General features: G+C 41.3%; 1 protein-coding gene and 1 non-coding gene across 2 annotated transcripts; both read left to right on the top strand.

Moving 5' to 3' along the window:
• The first annotated feature begins 248 nt into the window (after positions 1-248).
• trnaw-cca lies at positions 249-320 on the top strand. The gene has a single exon. It is a non-coding gene; the product is annotated as a tRNA-Trp (tRNA).
• Positions 321-13,502: 13,182 nt separating this feature from the next.
• LOC120049795 (mannose-P-dolichol utilization defect 1 protein-like) lies at positions 13,503-18,540 on the top strand. Its single transcript, XM_038996223.1, has 7 exons — positions 13,503-13,655; positions 14,098-14,163; positions 15,110-15,242; positions 15,342-15,427; positions 15,587-15,705; positions 16,011-16,121; positions 16,969-18,540. Exons 1-7 carry the CDS (start codon positions 13,526-13,528, stop codon positions 17,089-17,091), a joined length of 768 nt encoding a protein of 255 aa, XP_038852151.1. The 5' UTR covers positions 13,503-13,525; the 3' UTR covers positions 17,092-18,540.
• The last annotated feature ends 6,316 nt before the right edge of the window (positions 18,541-24,856 follow it).

Below are 24,856 nucleotides of genomic sequence, written 5' to 3'. Positions count from 1 at the left end.
GTATATAGACATAATATGACATTTGAAATGTCTTTATTATTTTGGAACTTCTGTGACTGTAATGTTTACTGTAAATGTGTATTGTTTATTTCACTTTTGTTTATTATCTACTTCACTTGCTTTGGCAATGTTAACATATGTTTCCCATGCCAATAAAACCCTTGAATTTAATGACGAGGGAGGGACCGAGACCGAGCGAGAGACCGAGAGAGAGAGAGACGTAGTGACAAATGCATGGTTTGTGCAAGGGCCTTGTGGCGCAACGGTAGCGCGTCTGACTCCAGATCAGAAGGTTGCGTGTTCAAATCACGTCAGGGTCAAACTGTTTTGACCAACAATTACTTCCACTACTAATTCTATGACATGATATATTTATGATTGAATACCGTTGAGACACTGTAGAAATGCAATTCTACTGAAACCTGAGCTCTTCAGGCTGTATGCTGTGGATAAATAACTAAAGAGTATACATAGGGTCTGCCAAACTATGTTAGTACAGTAACACAGGGATGGACTGGTACCAGAAGTCAGCACTGGCACTTCTAACACACCGGCCCATTTTTCTTCTTGAAGCCCCCATTACTAGTCAAATACTGGTCATTCTGCACTAGTCTTTTTTTTGACAGGACTACTTGGCTGAAGATGTACTAATCAAATCACATTGTATTTATCACATGTGCCCGAATACAACAAGTATTTCACCTTACAGTAAAATGCTTACTCACAAGCCAACAATGCAGTTTTAAGAAACATACCCCCCAAAAAGAAAGAAACAAAAGTAACAAATAATTAAAGAGCAGCTGTAAAATAACAATAGCGAGGCTATATACAGGGGTTATCGGAGAGTCAATGTGCGGGGGCACCGGTTATTCGAGGTAATTGAGGTAATATGTACATGTACGTGTAGGTAGAGTTATTAAAGTGACTATGCATAGATAATAACAGAGAGTAGCAGCAGCGTAAAAGAGAAGGGGGGGGGGGGGCAATGCAAATAGTCTGGGTAGCCATTTGATTAGATGTTCAGGAGTCTTATGGCTTGGGGGTAGAAGCTTTTTAGAAGCCTCTTGGACCTAGACTTGGCGCTCCGGTACAGCTTGCCATGGAGTCTTTGACAATTTTTAGGGCCTTCTTCTGTTACCGCCTGGTATAGAGGTCCTGCATGGCAGAAAGCTTGGCCCCAGTGATGAACTGGGCCGTACGCACTACCCTCTGTAGTGCCTCGCGGTCGGAGGCCGAGAAGTTGCCATACCAGGCAGTGATGCAACCCGTCGGGATGCTCTCGATGGTGCAGCTGTAGAACCTTTAAAGGATCTGAGGACCCATGCCAAATCTTTTCAGTCTCCTGGGGGGATTAGGTTTTGTTGTGCCCTCTTCACGACTGTCTTGGTGTGCTTGGACCATGTTAGTTTGTTGGTGATGTGGACGTCAAAGAACTTGAAGCTCTCAACCTGCTCCACTACAGCCTCGTCGATGAGAATGGTGGTGTGCTAGGTCCTCCTTTTCCTGTAGCCCACAATCATCTCCTTTGTCTTGATCACATTGAGGGAGAGGTTGTTGTCATTGAACCACATGGTCAGGTCTCTGACCTCCTCCCTATAGGCTGTCTCGTCGTTGTTGGTGATCAGGCCTACCACTGTTGTGTCATCTGCAAACTTAATGATGGTGTTGGAGTCGTGCCTGGCCGTGCAGTCATGAGTGAACAGGGAGTACAGGAGGGGACTGAGCACGCACCCCTGAGGGGCCCCCGTGTTTTGAGGTTCAGCGTGGCGGATGTGTTGTTGCATACCCTTACCACCTGGGGGTGGCCCGTCAGGAAGTCCAGGATCCAGTTGCAGAGGGATGTGTTTAGTCCCAGGGTCCTTAGCTACTAACCCATCTGACATTTGTCAGAAATGCCCTATGGTGAAAATAAATGGGAAATGATCACAAGTGGACACGACTCAAGACTCTTTCCTTGCTCAAAGTTGCTCAAAGAGTCGGGACACAAAGCCGCAGCTACTCTTCCTGGGGTCCAGCAAAATTTAGACAGTTATACAATTTTTAAAACATTACAAGACATTCACAACAGATTTAACAACACATTAAGTGTGTGCCCTCAGGCCCGTACTCTACTACCACATATCTACAACACAAAAACCATGTGTGTGTATAGTGTGTTTGTGCATGTGTCTGTGCCTATGTTTGTGTTGCTTCACGCTGTTCCGTGAGGTGTTTTTTCATCTGGTTTTTAAGTCCAATTTTACTGCTTGCATGAGTTACTTGATGTGGAATAGAGTTCCATGTAGTCATGGCTATATGTAGTACTGTGCGCCTCCCATAGTCTGTTCTGGACAATGGGACTGTGAAGAGACCTCTGGTGGCATGTCTTGTGGGGTATGCATGGGTGTCTTTGAGCTGTGTGTGCCCTATTCTATGACTATGGTGGGAGTAAAACGTGCAGGCCAGGTGGTGGGCTGTACTCAGGCTGTTATCGGTCGTAAAAGACTAATCTTAATCTTAGGAACTCCCCACCCATCATGCTACCTCACTCCATTCCATTCCACACCCTCCTTATCACCCTCCTTATCTCCTTCAGAGACTCCCGTAGAAGAACATTGACCTCTCAGGAGAGAGAACAGAAATCAACTATGAATGAAAGGGGACTCATTAAAGTGTTTCCCCACTAAAATGTTGACCGTTAACGTATTTCAAGATTATCAAATAAAATGTAAATGCATTAATTAGTTATTGATTTATAGGGTCTTGTTGAATGTGATTATTGACTATTGAGAGGCAATGGGACTAGAGAGACAGGATAAGGTTTTGAATTGTCTCAAAATTTGTGTACAAATTAGCAGCAAGCTGTTTCAAAAGGACAGTAGACTAGATTAGACTAGGACATAGTTTCCACAAGAGTTAGAACCGTGAGAAAAAAACATAATTCACACTATGTCATAGTGACTATGACAAGCTACACGTTTGGTGAGACAACAGACTGCAACCCTTGTGTCATGTTGGTTTCCCATCTACTTCACTACACTAAATTAATTTACAGAAGTGATATTTCCTCAATATTAAAGGGCTAAAGCATCGCTAAAGCAGATTTTAAATAACAATATACAGTTTGTTGGTAACTGTAGGAGACATAACATAACAGTGTCGTGTCTTGTGTATCATTAAATGTGAAGATTCTATCAAATCAGTTTTCTAGGTTTAATTATTATGTGATTAAACTAATAATGTAAACATTAATTAACTAGGAAGTCGGGGCACCACAGAAAAATGTTTAGAGTTACAGTTATAATTTCCCAAATATAACTTTTCAGATATTTTATATCTTATCAATTACAGTCTTCCAATAATGATTATTAATTGTTGCCTTGTTAGTCTCGTTCCAAACTTCGGAAAATTCTTGGTTATCTGCACGAACCCTAGTTTCCATAATGAATCAGCAATATACAAATTGTCAAAATGATTTATTTACTAACTAACTAAATAATCACAGAAATACATCACAAACAAACAGTAGATATTGGTTACTAACAATGATAGAAAAGTCCCTTGTGGACTAAACTGATATGACGGCTTAGTATACAAAGGAAAGAGGTGGGGCAGATAAAGAGCGGGAAAGATAAGATAGATTACAAACACAGTTGATAATTGAACTCATGGAATCAAATCAAATTTTATTGGTCACATACACATGTTAGATGTTAATGCGAGTGTATCGAAATGCTTGTGCTTTTAGTCCGACAGTGCAGTAATATCTAAAAAGTAATCTAACAAATTCACAACGTCTACCTTATACACACAATGTAAGGAGATGGAATAAGAATATGTACATATAAATATATGGATGTGTGATGGCCGTGCGGCATAGGCAAGATGCAATAGATGGTATATATTATTGAGATGAGTAATGTAGGATATGTAACATTATTAAAGTGGCATTATTTAAAGTGACTAGTGATACCATTATTAAATCTATTTATTAAAGTGGCCAGTGATTTGAGTCTGTATGTTGGCAGCAGCCTCTCTATGTTAGTGATGGCAGTTTAATAGTCAAATGGCCTTGAGATAGAAGCTGTTTTTCAGTCTCTCGGTCCCAGCTTTGATGCACCTGTACTGACCTCGGCTTCTGGATAATAGCGGGGTGAACAGGCAGTGGCTCGGGTGGTTGTTGTCCTTGATGATCTTTTTGGGCTTCCTGTGACATCGGGTGCTGTAGGTGTCCTGGAGGGCAGGTAGTTTGCCCCCGGTGATGCGTTGTGCAGACCGCACTACCCGCTGGAGAGCCTTGCAGTTGAGGGCGGTGATACAGCCAGAAAAGATGCTCTCGATTGTGCATCTGTAGAAGTTTGTGAGGGTTTTAGGTGACAAGCCAAATTTATTTTGCGCCTTCTTCACCACACTGTCTGTGTGGGTGGACCATTTCAGTTTGTCCGTGATGTGTACGCCAAGAAACTTAAAACTTTCCACTTTCTCCACTACTGTCCCGTCGATGTGGATAGGGGGGTGCTCCCTCTGCTGTTTCCTGAAGTCCACGATCATCTCCTTTGTTTTGTTGATGTTGAGTGAGAGCTTATTTTCCTGACACCACACTCCAAGGGCCCTCACCTCCTCCCTGTAGGCTGTCTCGTTGTTATTGGTAATCAAGCCTATCACCGTAGTGTCATCTGCAAACTTGATGATTGAGTTGGAGGTGTGCATGGCCAGGCGGTCATTGGTGAACAGGGAGTACAGGAGAGGGTTGAGAATGCACCCTTGTGGGGGCCAGTGTTGAGGATCAGCGGGTTGGAGATGTTGTTTCCTACCCTCACCGCCTGGGGGTGGCACGTCAGAAAGTCCAGGACCCAGTTGCACAGGGCGGGGTCTAGACCCAGGGTCTCAAGCTTAATGACGAGTTTGGAGGGTACTATGGTGTTAAATGCTGAGCTGTAGTCAATGAACAGTATTCTTACATAGGTATTCCTCTTGTCCAGATGGGATAGGGCAGTGTGCCGTGTGATGGCGATTGCGTCGACTGTGGACCTATTGGGGCAGTAAGCAAATTGGAGTGGGTCTAGGCTATCAGGTAGGGTGGAGGTGAAATTATCCTTGACTAGTCTCTCAAAGCACTTCATGATGACAGAAGTGAGTGCTACTGGGTGATAGTCATTTAGTTCAGTTACCTTAGCTTTCTTGGGAACAGGAACAAGGGGGGCCATCTTGAAGCATGTGGGGACAGCAGACTGGCATAGGGATTGATTGAATATGTCTGTAAACACACCAGCCAGCTGGTCTGCGCATGCTTAACCCAGCCTTGCGAGGGTTAACACGTTTAAATGTTTTACTCACGTCGGCCTCTCCTGCTGCGACTACTTTGTTTTGGGTCAACCTCTGGGATTAGAACCACGCTAATACTTTGCACATGAACAGCTGCTCATTCTGAAAGAAATTGCAATGTACATATTTACGCTTGTATGTCGTTGTTGTCTCTCCGTTGAAAACACTCAATCATCCTTTAGAGATCATCAGAGTCTCTGATTAACTTTCCCAACAGTCACAATGTTTTTTGTGGTTGTAGGTGGTTAGAATGGATACTTCAGAGTACCATTCGGAAATGTTCTCATAGAATAGAAGCTTCGGCGGTTGTTGGTTTTCTCGTTCTAGGTTTAAGTAATTTCTAGCTGCAGACTAGTAATTTGTGTCGTCTAGAATTTGCTCTTATTCTGTAGTGATCGATAGTCTCAGAGTTTAACCATTTTCAGCCGTGTAGCCAAAACTACAGCTGTATCTCCGTGGCCTATAGAATTGTAGCCATTCCAACGTGGGGACTCTGTCCCGGCGTTCTCTGACTTGTAGCCATTCCAACATGGGGACTCTGTCCCGGCATTCTCTGACTTGTAGCCATTCCAACATGGGGACTCTGTCCCGGTGTTCTCTGACTTAACCTGTTTGGGCTGCAGGGGCAGTATTGAGTAGCCAGATAAAAGGTGCCCATTTCAAACGGCCTCGTACTCAATTCTTGCTTGTACAATATGCATATTATTATTACTATTGGATAGAAAACACTCTCTAGTTTCTAAAACCGTTTGAATTATATCTGTGAGTCAAACAGAACTCATTTGGCACAAACTTCCTGACCAGGAAGTGGAAAGTCTGAAATCGAGGCTCTGTTCTACTTCCTGCCTATAAATGGGAATGATACGTATTAGTATACATGCACTTCATAGACCTTCCCCTGGATGTCAAGAGGCGGTGAGAGAAGAAATTGAGTGTTTATCTTGGTCTGAAGTGGAATACAAGCTCTTTGTATGACGTGTCCCCCATTTCCTGTTTTCTGGAGAGCGTGAGGAGGTACCTGGATTTGCCTTCTGTTTAGCTGCCGTTATAGGCGACTACTATCTCCGGCTTTGATTTTATTTGATACATGTGACCATATCATCGTAAAGTATGTTTTTTCAATATAGTTTATTCAGATTATTGAAAATTTTTCGGGAGTTTTGCCGTGTTCCGTTCTCTGACTTTGTTGACGATGGAGAGATTCGCGCCACTTGGCTAGTGTGCTTGCTAAATCGAGAGGGAAAGTGGCCGTTCTAAATCCAAACAACGATTGTTCTTGACAAAGGACACCTTGTACAACATTCTGATGGAAGATCAGCAAAAGTAGGAAACATTTTATGATGCTATTTCATATATCTGTCGTACATGTGAACTAGTCGTCGGCGCCCAACTTTTGGGTACTCTAGCTATACCGAAGCTGGATGTCGTAATGAAGTTATTTTTTTGAATTCTAACACTGCGATTTCATTAAGAACTAATGGATCTATCATTTCCTATACAACATGTATTTTTTAGTTATGTTTATGAATAGCTATTTGGTCAGAATATGTGTGTCAGAAAAAGTGTCAGAAAAATATCCGGACGTTGTGGAAAAAGTAGCTACGATAGCACAATGTATAACCACTGATTTCAGCTCTAAATATGCACATTTTCGAACAAAACATAAGTGTATGTATAACCTGATGTTATAGGACTGTCATCTGATGAAGAATATCAAGGTTAGTCAAAAATTATATATCTTTTACTGGTTTGTTACGATCGCTAACTTTTACTGCTGGGAAATGGCTTGTGTTTCTGGCTATTGTGGTAAGCTAATATAACGCTATATTGTGTTTTCGCTGTAAAACACTTAATAAATCGGAAATATTGGCTGGAATCACAAGATGCCTGTCTTTCATTTGCTGTACACTATGTATTTTTCAGAAATGTTTTATGATAATTATTCTGGCTGCTTTCGGTGCAATTTCTGATTGTAGCTGCAATGTAAACTATGATTTATACCTGAAATATGTACATTTTTCGAACAAAACATAGATTTATTGTATAACATGTTATAAGACTGTCATCTGATGAAGTTGTTTCTTGGTTAGTTTGGTTGGTTCTTGGTTAGTTAGGTTGGCTTTGTGCATGCTACCTGTGCTGTGAAAAATGTCTGTCCTTTTTTGTATTTGGTGGTGAGCTAACATAAATATACGTGCTGTTTTCGCTGTAAAACATTTTAAAAATCGGACATGTTGGCTGGATTCACAAGATGTGTACCTTTCATTTGCTGTATTGGACTTGTTAATGTGTGAAAGTTAAATATTTAAAAAATATATATTTTGAATTTAGTTTCATGTTTAATCACATACGTTTCACAATATTTAGATGTAAACCTGACAGCTGGGAAATGTACACTTTAAGAGATACCGTTATATGTGTTTCCTGTCCTTCATGAGATCACCAAATGAAACACACTCGTCATGACTGTCCGTTCCCACATTATCAAAGTAGAAACATTGTTTAATTATTGAAACTTTTGATGTCCAAGGGTCTCTCTGTGTTCCACAGTTTACATTACAATCTCAAACACTACAGAGCATAGTGGCAGCGTATTTTATGACCGGCCATAAAACAGTCGACTTCCCGCTCTCCCACTCTATGAGAGAGAGCATGCTGTAGAGCGGACCCCTCCTTGTATCCTGATCCTTCAGATCGTCACAGGAGAGTTATGACAACAGGTAACAGTCCAACCCGGATACCAATGAGCTTTATGGCCCATGTGGCATAAACATCTCACCCTATCTACCAGCCTGTAACTGGTACGTCCTACCAAACACACACCATTCTGCTACTTCTCTCACACACACACACACACACACACTAAGTAATACGTTTGTCATAGGTGTGATACTCAGGTAATAATAATAACCTGGTAATATAATAATATAACCATGACGTGGATGGAAAAAGGTGATCCTCTGATCTTCTTGATACTACCTCTGCCATATCATTCTCATACTCACACACACACAATAATCTGAGCCATTGACGTGGATGGAAACAGAGGTGTTCCTCTGATGGGATGATTAGGTTAGAGGTGGTCCAATATTTCATCAGTCTTTACTAATGACATGCAGCTGCCCTTGAGTAAAGCCAGTGTGTCCTATGTGTGCGGATGACGCAACACTATACAAGTCAGCTACTACAGCGAGTGAAATCCCTGCAACACTTAACAAAGAGCTGCAGTTAGTTTCAGAATGGTTGGAAAGGAATAAGTTAGTTCTAAATATTTCAAAAACTAAAAGCATTTTATTTGGGACAAATCATTCACTAAACCCTACACCTCAACTAAATCTTGTAATAAATCCTGTGGAAATTGAGCAAGTTAACGGTGACTAAACTGCTTGGAGTAACCCTGGATTGTTAACTGTCATGGTCAAAACAAGTTGATACAAGAGTAGCTAAGATGGGGAGAAGTCTGTCCATAATAAAGCGTTACTCTGCCTTTTCAACATCTCTATCAACAAGGCAGGTACTACAGGCCCTAGTTTTGTCGCACCTAGGCTACTGTTCAGTCGTGTGGTCAGGTGCCACAAAAAGGGACCTTGGAAAATGACAATTGGCTCAGGAGAAGGCAGCACGGCTGGCCCTTAAATGTACACGAGAGCTAACATTAATAATATGTATATAAATCTCTCATGGCAGCTAATGGGGATCCTTAATAAATACAAGTACAGTGGCAAGAAAAAGTATGTGAACCCTTTGGAAATACCTGGATTTCTGCATAAATTGGTCATAAAATTTGATCTGATCTTCATCTAGGTCACAACAATAGACAAACACAGTCTGCTTAAACTAATAACACACAAACAATTATACATTTTCATGTCTTTATTGAACACACAGTGTAAACATTCACAGTGCAGGGTGGGAAAAGTATGTGAACATTTGGATTTAATAACTGGTTCACCCTCCTTTGGCAGCATTAACCTCAACCAAACGTTTCTGTAGTTGTGGATCAGACCTGCACAACGGTCAGGAGGAATTTTGGACCATTCCTCTTTACAAAACTGTTTCAGTTCAGCAATATTCTTGGGATGTCTGGTGTGAACTGCTCTCTTGAGGTCATGCCACAGCATCTCAATCGGGTTGAGGTCAGGACTCTTGACTGGGCCACTCCAGACGCGATATTTTCTTCTGTTGAAGCCATTCTGTTATTGATTTATTTCTGTGTTTTGGGTCGTTGTCCTGTTGCATCACCCAACTTCTGTAGAGCTTCAATTGGCAGACAGATAGCCTTACATTCTCGCGCAAAATGTCTTGATAAACTTGGGAATTCATTTTTCCGTCGATGATAGCAAGCTGTCCAGGCCCTGAGGCAGCAAAGCAGCCCCAAACCATGGCACTCCCTTCACCATACTTTACAGTTTTGATGTTGGTGTGCTGTGCCTTTTTTTCTCCACACATAGTATTGTGTGTTCCTTCCAAACAACGCAACTGTAGTTTCATCTGTCCACAGAATATTTTGCCAGCAGCGCTGTGGAACATCCAGGTGCACCTTTGCAAACTTCAGAAGTGCAGCAATGTTTTTTTGGACAGTAGTGGCATCTTCCGTGGTGTCCTCCCGTGAACACCATTCTTGTTTAGTGTTTTACGTATCGTAGACTCGTCAACAGAGATGTTGGCATTTTCCAGAGATTTCTGTAAGTCTTCAGCTGACACTCTAGGATTCTTCTTAACCTCATTGAGCATTCTGCGCTGTGCTCTTGCAGTCATCTTCGCAGGACGACCACTCCAAGGGAGAGTAGCAACAGCGCTGAACTTTCTCAATTTAAAAACTATTTGTCTTACCGTGGACTGATGAACATCAAGGCATTTAGAGATACCTTTGTAACGCTTTCCAGCTTTATACAAGTCAACAATTCTGAATCTTATGTCTTCTGAGATCTCTTTTGTTCGAGGCATGGTTCACACCATACAATGCTTCTTGTGAATAACAAACTCACATTTTGTGAGTGTTTTTTATAGGGTAAGGCAGCTCTAACCAACATCTCCAATCTCATCTCATTGATTGGACTCCAGGTCAGCTGACGCCTGACTCCAATTAGCTTTTGGAGAAGTCATTAGCCTAGGGGTTCACATACTTTGTCCAACCTATACTATGAATGTTTAAATGATGTATTCAATATAGACAAGAAAAATACAATAATTTGTGTGTTATTAGTTTAAGCACACTGTGTTTGTCTGTTGTTGAGGAAGATCAGATCAAATTTGATGACCAGTTTATGCAGAAATCCAGGTAATTCCAAAGGGTTCACATGCTGACCTGTGTGTTGTTATTATAGACGTTATTACGTTAAATTAACAATCAGCCAAGGTAGTCAAGCTTTTACCATGAACGTGTTTCATTTCAAGGGACTTTGATAAAGAACTACAGGCAATCAACATCATAGACGATTGCCCCCGTACCACCTCAGATATGCAGACAGTGTCCCCAAAATGACTGTTCCACGGTGTGAATGGATTGTCTGACACAGACTCATCTCTGCGCAAGTAGGATAAGGTTTACCTAAAGTACTTCTTCCCCCTCATTGCAACGGTTAGAAAGGTAGGCTGAAGGTTGGCTGTGCAGGTGTATGTGGATAGTCTGACACAGATTCAGTCCCCTGATCTAAGGTCAGTTTTGCATTTCTTCCCCCACAAGGTTAAAGGAAGGTAAGCTGGTGCTGACTGGTGATCCTTGATCTGTGTCTGAAGGAACACGGCTCGTTCCAAATGGCACCCTATTGTTCTGATCAAAAGTAGTGCACTATGTCGGAAATAGGGTACCATTTGGGACACAAAGACCTTTATACCAGAAGCGTCCATGTGGCTCCTCCTGGTGGACCCTGAATGGTAACCAATGTCCCGCAATGATGACATCAGAGGTGCGTAGCGCCCCCTGTCAGCTGGCTTCCTGAACAACTGGGTCCTCACTCAGCTCCCTCCAGATGTCGTCATTGGCGCAACGCTCAAATAGGTTCCCGGCAACAAGCCCCGTGCCCATTGTGGTTCCCTTCACCAGAAGGCTCACATCTCGCTCTGTGTGGCTCGGCGTGGGTACTATCGACATCTAGTGGAGAGATTAAGGTATTTCAATGAGGTGTAGAGCACTCTACAGTAGGTATGTATACAATCAAAGTGTATTTGTCGCATTCACAGGATACAACAGATGGAAACAGATCAGCGAAATGCAAATGATGCACTGTAAACTAGGTTATTGATCAAAGTGCTGGTGAATATGCATGGAAAACCATTTAACATAGTTTTTACACACACACACACACACACACTCGCACAAACTCAAACCACTATTCAATATGATTACTGAAGCACGCTCACTACTGTATATGGATACCAGTGGTGGCTGGTAGCACCTTAGAGATGCACTATGCAGAAATCTCACCACCATTTCCAGGTTGCAAAAATAGTTAGCCTAATTTAAGTTTATGTGACAAAACAAGCAAGTATAGGGTAGATAATCATTGTACCATCTAAACCGCTGTGAAATATATTTTCCATAGCCAAAAATATTTCATTTTCAGCTGTTTGAAGCTGGTGTACAATACCGAAAGTAAAAGGTGCAAAAACTAGACTTAAAAACGGGTAGCATAGAAATAGCGCACATGGAACAGATCTACTGCTGTTTAGACTTGCGTTCAATGAGAATGACAGATCTATAACTCACATTTCTCCAATAGAAATCCCACATCACACTTGTAGGTGATGTCAAGGCAATGTTGGCTAGCTAATGACGCGTTCAAGTGCTAGTCAGAACTAGGAAACTCTGAAATTTCCAACTTGCTAACTAGTTGTAGTTATAGAGTGGAGGTGTCCTAGAGAGATTTACATGGTTATCGAAACTTCACACCAGGTTAAGCCTACATGAAACACAGCCCTTATTTTAAGTGTTTCTAAAATCCCCTATGGGAAAAATGTATGGTGGAAAACCGATTGGAACCAGTTCCCTGTTTGACTGCTAGGTTTTATAGATATTATGACTCATACTGCGGTAGTACAGTATTTTGTGTTTCAAGAGCTGAATTCTGGGTATTTTCAGATATAGATGTTATGTGTTAAAGATACTATAGTCTCAAAAGTCGCCAAACGTGTAAAACTTGGTCAAAACTTGTAAAGTGGTGGTCCCATGTTTCACGAGCTAAAATAAAAGATCCCATAAATTTTCCATAAGGATAAAAGCATATTTCTTTCAAATGTTGTGCACAAATTTGTGTACATCTCTGTTAGTGAACATTTCTCCTTTGCCAAGATAATCCATCCACCTGACAGGTCTAGCATATCAAGAAGCTGATTTAACAGCATTATCATTACACAGGTGCATCTTGTGCTGGGGACAATAAAAGGCCACTTTAAAATCTGCAGTTGTCACACAACACAATGCCACAGATGTCACAAGTTGAGGGAGTGTGCAATTGGCATGCTGACTGCAGGAATATCCACCAGAGCTGTTGCTAGAGAATTTAATGTTCTGAAATAAAGCTGAAAATGTCCCAGTTCTTCCATGGCCTGCATACTCAGACATGTCACAAATGGAGCATGTTTGGGATGCTCTGGATCGCGTAACTTCACACAGCCATTGAAGAGTGGGACAACATTGCACAGGTCACAATCAACAGCCTGATCAACTATGTGAAGGAGATGTGTCGTGCTGCATGAGGCAAATAGTGGTCACACCAAATGGTGGTCACACCAGATACAAACTGGTTTTCTTTTCTACATCCCTACTTATATTTTAAGGTATCTGTGACCAACAGATGCATATTGGTATTCCCAGTGATGTGAAATCCACAGATTAGGGCCTAATTAATGTATTTCAATTGACTGATTTCCATATATGAACTGTAACTCCCTAAAATCTTTGAAATTGTTGCATGTTGTGTTTATATTTTTGTTCAGTATATGTGTAACTGATAAATGCAAAAGAATACTACATGTTCGTGTTTTTAAATGTATGTAAATTGTAAAGTATTTTGTCTGTAATGGCTTGTTTGTTATGTGTCGGACCCCAGTAAGACTTGCTCTCGACAATGGCGTCGGCTAATGGGGAAGCTAATGAAATCAACAACAAACAAAAAAATCACAGTGAGCTCCGGAACCATGTATTATATTCTATTAATATGTTTCCGTCTAGCGTGAGGGAACAGTTATTATTTGCACACTGCTACGTCACAGTTCCACAATGGCGAGCCCTGTTATGGAAGAACTTCCAAAGACTTCTGTGTTGGACCCACTGAAGGGGCTCCTGCTCACTTATTTCATGCCAGAATCATGTTACGACGAGTTTTTCCTCAATTTTAACTTTCTGGATGGTAAGTCAAGTTGTTACATAATTGACTGACGTTTGACTGCAAGAGCTAACTTAGCTAGTTAACGTTAGCTAGCCAGGGCTTCAACGTTGAATGGATGAGCTAGCTAGGTAACGTTAGCTTGCAAGACTTGCGTTTTTAATCGATATTTCACAAAGTAACTTCTATGTTATCTTTTGTGTTTACAGTTACTGGATATAAAGAAATATATTGGACGGGATGTATGTAGGGATCGTACCCTCTAAACAGGCTAAAAAGACAGAGGAGCTAACGTCAGTAGCTAGTTGGACGTTTTGTTTTGACAGCATTCAGAGGCGGGGGTATCTCATGCCAGTGTTCCTCAATCTCTTGTAGTTCCTCAATAATTCTAGATAGGAGAAGAATGACATATCTATCTGTTCTCTCTGACAATACCCGTTCAATCATTGATTGTTTCTGTCTGCAGTGCCATGTCTAAAGATTGTGCTGAGCAAAGGTCTGGGCATTGGAATCATCCTGGGGTCTGTGATGGGTAAGACTAAGATTCTCTTCCTCCTCTCTCTATACAGGTAACTGCCAAAATAAAGGAAACACTTGAGTAAATGAGGGATACAAAGTACTGTACAGGTGTGGTTCCTGAGTTAAAGGCCATCAGACTGTTAAATAGCCATCACGAGCACATTAGAGGCTGCTGCCTATATACATAGACTTGAAATCACTAGTCACTTTAATAAATGGAACACTAGTCACTTTAATAATGTTTACATATTTTGCATTACTCATCTCATTTGTATATACTGTATTATATTCTATTCAACTGTATTTTAGTGTATGCAGCATATATATTCTTAATTCCATTCCTGTACTTAGATGTGTGTGTATTGTTAGATATTACTGCACTGTTGGAGCTAGAAACACAAGCATTTCGCTACACCCACAATAACATCTGCTAAACATGTGTATGTGACCAATAACATTTGATTTGATTAAGCAATTTACATCCCATCATGCTTAGGGTCATGAATAAAAATGCCCAGTTGCCCATTATTTTGGCTACCATGGCTAGAAGAAGATATGTCAATGACTTTTAAAGAGGGGTCTCAAAGGAGCATAGGGGGGTTTAAAGTGTGGGTGTGTGTCTCAGTCACCAGATGTCAACCGAATTGATTCTGGAGCAGTGCCTAAGACAGCGTTTTCCACCACCATCAACAAAACCCCAAATTCTGGAATTTCTTGTGGAAGAATGGTGGCGCATCCCTCAAATAGAGTTCCAGACACTTGTAGAATCTATGCCAAGGTGCATTGAAGCTGTTCTGGGTGCTAGTGGGGGCCCAACGCCCTAATAAGACACTATGTTGGTGTTTCCTTTTTTTTGGCAGTTACCTGTAGATGGAAAGATATCTACAATAGAGTTCGATCCATCAAGCACACATTTAGATAATACATAACATAACCCATATCTCACTCTCTCCCCACAGTAAAGCTGCCTCAGATCCTGAAGCTGATGGGGGCTAAGAGTGCAGATGGTCTAAGCTTCAACTCTGTCTTGCTGGAGCTGCTGGCTATCACCGGCACCATGGCCTATAGCATTGCTAACAGCTTCCCCTTCAGGTACTGTGGTAGAGTTGTACACACACACGTTAGACATGCACAGACAGTCACACACACAGACACAGCACAAGTTAACATATTTTGCATTTTCTCTTTCAGTGCCTGGGGTGAGGCCCTCTTCCTCATGTTACAGACAGTAGCCATCGGGTTCCTCATAATGCATTATGGAGGCAACACAGTCAAAGGTAAGACACACACACACACACCTACCTGACGATAAGACTTGACACTCACTACTAACACTTCCTTTTGAGCTTACAATGTACGACTTTCAGTTAGCATACAACTAGCTACCCTCACAAGCAGTGGTTGATGTTCTATTTCTGTGTGTCTGCTCCCTCTAGGTCTGCTGTTCCTGGTGGTGTACTTTGGTCTGGTAGCTCTGCTGCTCTCCCCTGTAACGCCAATGCCTGTGGTCATGGCCATGCAGGCCTCCAACATGCCTGCTATCATCATTGGCAGGGTACGTGGAGCATGAATAGATTTTCTAACACGTGTAACATAATCGGCGTGTTATATTGTAATAACAGCGTTATAACGTTGTTCGAGCACCACATTGGACAATAAATGCGTTTTAATATTTTCATGTTATCCTCTAGGATTTATTTGCACTTTGAATAGTTCAACTGAAAAATGTACCCCAAAATAGATCAATAATAAAGTCAATTTGTGTTATAAATGTGTTTTTATAGGAGTTGTCATTAGTTAACAAATAATGTTATCATTGTGTTAATCTGTGATCGTGTTTATTTCTCCCTGTGATTGCAGCTTATTCAGGTAGTGACTAACTATCGTAATGGACACACAGGTCAGCTGTCTGCCATCACTGTGTTTATGCTGTTCGCTGGCTCCTTGGCTCGCATATTCACCTCAATACAGGTATATGTGTGTGTACAGTGAATGTACACTGAGTATACCAAACAGTTGCCTGTTTGGTACACTGAGTATACCTGACCAATTGAGTTGCACCCCTCAATTGGTCAGGGCATGGACTCCACAAGGTGTCAAAAGTGTTCCACAGGGATGCTGGCCCATGTTGACTCCAATGCTTCCTACAGTTGTATCAAGTTGGCTGGATGTCCTTTGGGTGGTGGAACATTCTTAATACACACGGGAAACTGTTGAGTGTGAAAACCCAGCGGCATTTCTTGACACAAACCGGTGTGCCTGGCACCTACTACCATACCCCATTCATTGGCACTTAAAATATTTTGTCTTTCCCATTCACTCTCTGAATTGCAAGCATACACAATCCATGTCTTAATTGTCTCTAGTCTTAAAAATCCTTCTTTAACCTGTCTCCTTCCCTTCATCTACACTGATTGAAGTTGATTTAACAAGTGACATCAATAAGGGATCATAGCTTTCACCTGGTCAGTCTGTCATGGAAAAAGCAGGTGTTCTTAATGTTTTGTATACTTAATGTTTTGTTACATGTACATTTTTTGTCAATAAGCAGACGCTCTTATCCTGAGTGACTTAGTCGGTATGTGCAGCTGTGCGTGAGTAAAATGTGCTACTGTGTATAAAGTGTGTGTACTGTATGTGAGAGTGTGGATGCGTCATAAACGGACACTATTCCCTATATAGTAGGTAATAAGAGCATCTGCTAAATGACACCTAAAGGGAAAAGGGTGCCATTTGAGGCAGTCTGTGTGTGATCCTGTCCTAATCCAACATGCCAATAATTTCTACTTTTCACTTCCTGGTTTCTCTCTACCAACAGGAAACAGGTGACTCCCTGATGGCCCTGACCTATGTCATATCCTCTTCCTGTAACGGTCTTATCGCTGCCCAGCTCCTGTACTACTGGAACAGCAGCCCGGCACTGAAGAAGAAGACAGAGTAGATAGACAGGTGCACATGAAATTAGTTGCCTCTAAATTGGCACCCTATTTCCAATATAGTGCACTACTTTTGACCAGGACCCATAAGGCTGTGGTCAAAAGTAGTGCACTATATTGGGAATAGCGTGCCATTTTGGGATGCAGTAGAGAGAATATATATATAGACAGGGTGCAGCTCAAATGGCACCCTATTCCATATGTAGTGCACTGCTGACCAGGGCCATGGACTCTAATGGTACACTATGGGGAATTGGGTGTCATTTGAGATTTGCACCAATTCACATCTAGCAATTCATACACTGCACTCCCCTGCTGTAAGCTTAGCTTTGGACCAAACATTCTATTCCCACCACCCAAACCAAGGAACTCTCTACTCTACCTGACTTCATTGATACTGTGACTACAGCCCAGTTAGACTAGCTCACAGAGAAATCTTTAGTTTTTCCTCCGTGTTTTAGCTCAGGGAAGGGAAGGCTTGACACTCTTATTTCTCCATCCTGAACACTGATTCTACTAAACGCCACAGAAGTGCCGATACGGAGTAAGGTGACGTTGGCGCTGATCCTGAGTCAGTTTTGCATTTTTCCCCACTTATGGTTAAGGTTAGGATTCTGGGAGGGGAAGCTGATCCTATATCTGTACCTAGGGGAAACTTCACCCCAGAGCTGTCAAAACACCCACTACGGTCAGTTGTTTTCGTCATACTCCTAAATCTTTATGCCTCCCTAACAATGCATTACATTGTTCCAGTTATATTACACGGGTTGTCCTCGGATCATAATCTAGAATGAAAACGCATTCCAGAACACAACCAGGAAGTTGACTATTCTAGCTATAATCAAGGGGTCAAGCAATAGAGGTTTACTGTGAAATTCTCTGTCAGTATGTTTGAGTTAAATGTTCAACCTTTAAGTTGTTGAAGCTTTGTTGCCTGAGTGTGATCGAAAGCAGCCTGGTCTCAGATCCTTTAATGCTTGTGCCAACTTCATTGCTGTACTTGGTAAACCATGTTTGGCGTGACAGAGTTACAAGGATTTGGCATTATTGCACAAACAGACTGGCACACAGGCTAGATCCAAATAACTGTACTGAATCAAATGGTTATCAGTCCAAATGATGTTTTTCTGTGTTTCTTTGTGCATATAGATGCTGTATTTGTTTAATGATAAATCACATCTTTTATTGAATTCAAGGAATGAGTTCACAATACTAAATAATTCATTCCAATTTGATTCAGATTAACCTGGGAGCAGAAATTTGGGGTCATTATAGTGTTATGTTGAAGTCCAATTTCTCTGTTTAGTTTTAGTTTACTTGTTGAGATTCAACTTCTTGTGTTAAGGTACTGTTCGCACTTGTATGCGTCACATGCGAGTGCTACAGTTCTGAAGATGGTAAGAGTTTATTTTCATGTGAAAATTTAATAAAATATGTTTTGTTGGGACTGCTCAGGTGTCTGTAGTTTTCTCTTATGTTTTCAGAACTCCAGTCCAAGAGAGCCTGTGTGTTGTGCAGGCTTTCATTCCAACCCTGCGGTAAACATCCCTGATTTAGCAAGTTATATGATATAATGAAATAAAACTCAACTCAATTATTTTCATTAGGTTTGTTGTTTAAGGAAGGGCTGGAACAAAAGCCTGCATACCCATTGTTCCAAAATGATTGGGTGTCATTCATTTTCACGCCACTAGATAGAGACAATTGTTCACCCTCTATTTTGTTCACTCACTACTAGTTTTCCAAAGTACAGGCATTTACACTAAACAAAAATATGAATGCAACATGCAACAATTTCAGAGATTTGACTGAGTTACAGTTCATATGGAAATCAGTCAATTGAAATAGATTAATTATGCCCTAATTTATGGATTTCATATGACTGGGAATACCAATATGCATCTGTTGGTCACATATTCCTTTTTAAAAAAAGGTAGGGGCGTGGATCAGATAACCAGTCAGTATCTGGTGCAACCACCATTTGCCTCCTTCGGCGCGACACACATCCTTCCCCTTGTACATGTTGATCCAGAGCATCCCAAACATGCTCAAGGGGTGACATTTCTGATGAGTATGCAGGCAATGGATGAGCTGGGACATTTTCAGCTTCCAGGAATTGTGTACAACTCCTTGCGACATGGGGCCATCTATTATCATGCAGAAACATGACGTGATGGCGGCGGATAAATGTCATGACTATGGGCCTCAGGATCTCGTCACGGTATCTCTACATTCAAATTGACAGTTTGTGCTGAAATTCTTCGGTTGTGCAAACCCACAATTTCATCAGCTGTCCAGGTGGCTCGTCTCAGACAATCCCACAGGTGAAGAAGCTGGATGTGGAGGTCCTGAGCTGGCATAGTTACAATTGGTCTGCAGTTGTGAGGCCGGTTGGACGTACTGCCAAATTCTCTAAAATGACATTGGAGGTGGCTTATGGTAGAGAAATAAACATTACATTCTCTGGCAACAGCTCTGGTGGACATTTCTGCAGTCAGCATGCCAATTCCACATCCCGAAAAACTTGAGACATCTGTGGAATTGTGTTGTGTGACCAAACTGTGGCCTTTTATTGTCCCCAACACAAGGTGCGCTTGTGCAATGATCATGCTTTTCAATCAGCTTCTTGATATGCCACACCTGTTAGGTGAATGGATTATCTTGACAAAGGAGAAAAGCTCACTAACAGGGATGTAAACAAATTTGAACACAACATTTTAGAGAATTAAGCTTATTGAGTGTATGGAACATTTCTGGGATCTTTTATTTCAGCTCATGAAACGTGGGACCAACAACTTTACATGTTGCTTTTATATTTTTGTTCAGTATGGGATAATTTGTCTCTACTTATACTCTTATTATTTTTCCCACAAACTTGATAATTATTTTCCACCTCTTTTGTGATGTAATAAAATGTTTTCTATTTTTCTGTATGCCCTCTTTACCATAACATTATTTTTCACTATGTTTGCCCCCCCCCCTCCCTATTGAATAGACCCTTCTCTCCTTTCTCAAGTCCCGTGTGTGTCGTTCCATCGGCCCCCTGCCTCTCTGTACTCAATCACACTGACATCATCAACACCCCCCACAACCGAAAAGTCCCACAATTGGACAACGGAAGTTTCTTAAGAAACAACTCAAAACACACATTTTCTTGTGAACAACAGACTCCAAAAGTTAATGAAACTTGATAGAAGGGTTGTGCTGAAGATGTCTGGAAGATACACTTGTTTATTTCCACCTTAAGCCACAACAGTGACCATATATCTCTCTCTCTCTCTCTCTCTCTCTCTCTCTCTCTCTGCAAAGTACGTCTTTCTCTTTTCATCCCTTTTCTCTCATCAGTTTCCCTCATGCTTTGTTTATCACTCACTCACCAACTTCTGTCCTTTGTTTCTATGACGGGAACGAAAGAGAGGAGCCAAACCACATGAGAGGAAAGAGAGCGAGCAAAAGGGGTAAGTAGAGAAATGATTGTCTTGGAAAGAAAGAGAGAGAAACGCCGGTTGTAGCAGGCCAAGGAGTAGGAGAAGCAGGAGGGAGATCGACAGAGGCAGGCAGTTAAGAAAAAGAGTTTGGAGAAAATAAAAAATAATTTTTTCATTGAGAGAGAGGGTGAGAAAGGGGGGGGGGGGGGCAGAGAGAGGGAGGGCCCCGGCAGGCATTTCTGATGGTGATTGTGCAGCGGAGATGGCAAGCTCCAACTTTGTTAGGCCGTATCACCTGTGAGATAGATGCATCTTGGGAGGTCTGACTGAGCTTTAGAAGAGGCCAGTTTTGTTCCACTGCGCTCAGTTCACACACATACACACACTCATCGCCTCCTTTAATCTCTTTAATGTGTGGGCCAGTCTTTATCTACCTGCTGATTGTTAGGCCTGCATTTCCCATCTCCCCCTATCTGGCCATCTGTGAAACACCCCACCTCTGGCAGAACCTGGCGGAACACGCCATTGCCCCACCTCAGCGGTGGTGTTTTGGTGAATGCCTCAGCTGGCTGATAAGGGTAAAGCCCTTTCATCTCCCCAATGGTTTAGTCTGTTTAGTCACAGGATTAAGATCAAGTGTAGCAAACTTTTCCTCTCCCTTGTTCATCCTCTAATCATAAAAATGGATGTTTGCACCAGATGTGTTTCAGTAAGAACACACATACACACAGATGCAAACAAAAATACATACGCATACACGCAGTGTTCCCGAGTGGTGCAGCGGTCTAAGGCACTGCGTCGCAGTGCTAGAGATGTCACTACAGACCTGCGTTCGATCCCAGGCTGTATCACAACCGGCTGTGATCGGGAGTACCATAGGAGCGGCGCACAATTGGCCCAGCGTCGTTCGGGTTAGGGGAGGGTTTTACAAGTAGGCAGTCATTGTAAATAAGAATTTGTTCTTAACTACCTTGTCTAGTTAAATAAAGGTAAAAAAAGATATACTAGAACTAAAAAGGCTTGTCTCCCAACAACCATCCCACCAATCTCTCTCTCTTGCTCTCAGACCTGTTGAACTCTCCCACCCCTCTCGCTCTCCCTCTCTCTTTCAGACCTGTTGAACCCCCTCTCTCTCCCCCTCCCTCTCGCTCAGACCTGTCTACCTCGGGGTGTGTCTCTACTAGCTCATTAGGGTTACCTGTCATTCTCTCACTCAGAGGTTGGCAAACAGTTCCTCTATTAGCAGCATTATACCCCTGTCGAATGTCTCCTATCTGCCATAGCTACACGCCACAGCTATGTGAGACAGAGCTACCCAACCTGGGACACCTCCAGTCCTGACAAAGACAGCAACACTTTCTATGATCAGTCTGTGAGTGTACATACCACCCATGGTCTTGACAGACTTTGTAAAACGCTGAGCTTGTTTTGGGTTTTTGGCTATTATCTGAAAAATAACATCCGTGACAGTTCTCAAATATCGTACATTTTTTATTTCAAATGTTTTTCTTGTATTTCAAACCACGCATTCAACAGGTGTTTTTTTTTTTTTTTTTTTTTACATGGCGGCTAATAGATTTCGTCCCATTTATATCCACGATTATATATTTTGACATTTTCATACAGTATCTACATCTTAATGTTACTGTTCTGTGAAACAAACAAAAATTGTGGGTGAGATCACCATCGTCATTCCTGTTGGGCTGTGAGTGTGAACTGTGAAGTCTTTTGAAGCTTCGGAGATGCGGAGATGATTCTGTGATGTTTCACCGCAGACTGGAGCCAGACTGACAGACAGTCTTGCCTTATCGTTCGTGAGTTCCTTGAATTAGCTAGGGTGCTGCAAACAAAGGGGCACTAAATAGTACTATGCTAGGCAGGCAGGTAGGCCTCATGCACATACACACACACACACACACTATCAGCAGAGATCTTGCTTCTTTGACAGCAACTGTTGAGAGATGTGGGAGGGAGCAAACACACACACACACCTCCCTACCGCAAAAGGGGAAGAAAACCATCACTGTTTTTCCATAACCTGTTAGGCCTACCCGGTTCACTCAGACCTGCAGTGGTGTAAAAAGTAACCAATTGTAATACTTGAGTAAAAGATACCTTACAAGAAAATGACTCAAGTAAAAGTGAAAGTCACCGAGTAAAATACTACAGTAATATACTACTTGAGTAAATATACTTTTTAAATATACTTCAGTACAAAAGTAAATGTAATTGCTACAGTATGCTTAAGTTTAAAAGTAAAAGTATAAATCATTTCAAACTCCTTATTTTAAGCAAACCAGGCGGCACAATTTTCTGGTTTTTGAAATGTACGGATAGCCAGGTGCACTCTCCGAAATTCAAGATATAATTTACAAATGAAGCATTCATGTTTCGTGAGTCCGCCAGATCAGAGGCAGTAGGGATGACCAAGAATTTTCTCTTGATAAGTGTGTGAATTTGACAATTTTCCTGTCCTGCTAAGCATTCAAAATCTAACGAGCACTTTGGGGTGTCAGTGAAAATGTATGGAGTATGACTGATGACTTACATGGCCCTTGGACCTATTATATTACGTAATGTTAGTTGTGTAACCATAAAACATGTGAAGATACCTGTGGTAGGCCTAACACTTTATTTAACCTTCTTGATGACTCCCAATAGATCTACCCAAATGGCAGGACATATGAACGCCTTGCCCTGAAAAAACAAAACTGTTGGAAGAATATGTTGCTCATGTCTATGACCAAGGTATTGGATAGCACATCACTCAGTCAGCCCTCATAGCTCCAAAAGCTCCACTGCTAATTATAGACCTAACAGGGAAGACAAGTAGACGAGAGTGGGGTAAGTTGAGCCAAAGGGTTAGTTAAGCCACTCTTTGTTTCTAGAAAACCATAAACAAAATGAATCTTGTGAACAAATATTTAGGAAGAGGTCATGATTTCATAGAGTCTGTGAATTAAGAAATTCAGGTTAAGCAAGTTAGAACCAAAAAACAAAGTCAAATGAATTTGTGTTATAGGTTTCATGATGCTTGTATCTAAACCAAAGTAAATAGTTCTAAGATTGTCTTGTACATGAGTTGGGGTCTCCATACACTACAATGTGAGTAGTAAAAATAGTAGAAAGTACTACTTAAGTTTTTTGGGGGGGATTATCTGTACTTCACGATTTTATATTTTTTGACAACTTTTACTTTTACTTCACTACATTCCTAAAGAAAATGTTGTACTTTTTACTCCATACATTTTCCCTGACACCCAAAAGTACTTGTTAGATTTTGAATGCTTAGCAGGACAGGAAAATGGCCTAATTCACACACTTATCAAGAGAACATCCCTGGTCTATTCGAGCAGCAACAAGGGATGAAAAAATAGACAATGACACTGAAAGAGGTACATTGATTAGAAAATAACATGTACCTGTGCTTAAAATCTCTTATGGATTAGCCCCTTTTTTTCCCATTTTTGCCTAAAATGACATACCCAAATCTAACTTTCTGTAGCTCAGGCCCTGAAGCAAGGATATGCATATTCTTGGTACCATTTGAAAGGAAACACTTTGAAGTTTATGGAAATGTGAAAGTAAGGTAGTATAAGATAACACAATAGATCTGGTAAAAGATAATACAAAGAAAAAAACAAACGTTCTTTGAAATGCAAGAAAAAGGCCATAATGTATTATTCCGGCCCAGGTGCAATTTAGATTTCTGCCACTAGATGACATCAGTGTATGTCTAAAGTTTTAGACTGATCCAATGAACCATTGCATTTCTGTTCAAAATGATGTATCAAGACTGCCCAAATGTGCCTAATTTCTTTATTAATAACTTTTCATGTTCAAAATTGTGCACTCTCCTCAAACAATAGCATGGTATTCTTATTCTATTCTATAGCTACTGTAAATTGGACAGTGCAGTTAGATTAACAAGAATTTAAGCTTTCTGCCAATATCAGATATGTCTATGTCCTGGGAAATGTTCTTGTTACTTACAACCTCATGCTAATCGCATTAGCCTACGTTAGCTCAACCGTCCTGTGGAAGGGACACCAATCCCAAAGAAGTAAAAAAAAAAAAAAGGCTATGATAGCAGAGAGAAACAACCCACTGGGCACAGACGTCAATTCAATGTCTGTTCCATGTTGGTTCAATGTAATTTCATGAAATTACGTGGAAACAACTTTGATTCAACCAGTGTGTGCCCAGTGGGAAGATCTTATCTGTTGACATGGAGTCTGAGCATGCTAAACATATCAAGAATCTCGAGGACCAGTTTCATGAGCTTAGTAGCCTCAAATGTTGAGAACTTGCCTTTGAATTGGCACATAAAAACAACATCCCT

The sequence above is a fragment of the Salvelinus namaycush genome, chromosome 6 (genome assembly GCF_016432855.1).
Source record: "Salvelinus namaycush isolate Seneca chromosome 6, SaNama_1.0, whole genome shotgun sequence".
NCBI classification, from domain to species: domain Eukaryota; kingdom Metazoa; phylum Chordata; class Actinopteri; order Salmoniformes; family Salmonidae; genus Salvelinus; species Salvelinus namaycush.
This window is presented reverse-complemented; position numbering and strand designations above follow the sequence as displayed.

What these genes read in the sequence shown, in the direction of transcription:
- LOC120049795 (XM_038996223.1), top strand. Translation starts at nt 13,526, where the DNA reads ATGGCGAGCCCTGTTATGGAAGAACTTCCAAAGACTTCTGTGTTGGAC. An exon ending in GCTAACAGCTTCCCCTTCAG is followed by an intron (nt 15,243 to 15,341) that starts GTACTGTGGTAG and finishes TTTCTCTTTCAG; the next exon opens with TGCCTGGGGTGAGGCCCTCT. An exon ending in CTGCTATCATCATTGGCAGG is followed by an intron (nt 15,706 to 16,010) that starts GTACGTGGAGCA and finishes CTGTGATTGCAG; the next exon opens with CTTATTCAGGTAGTGACTAA.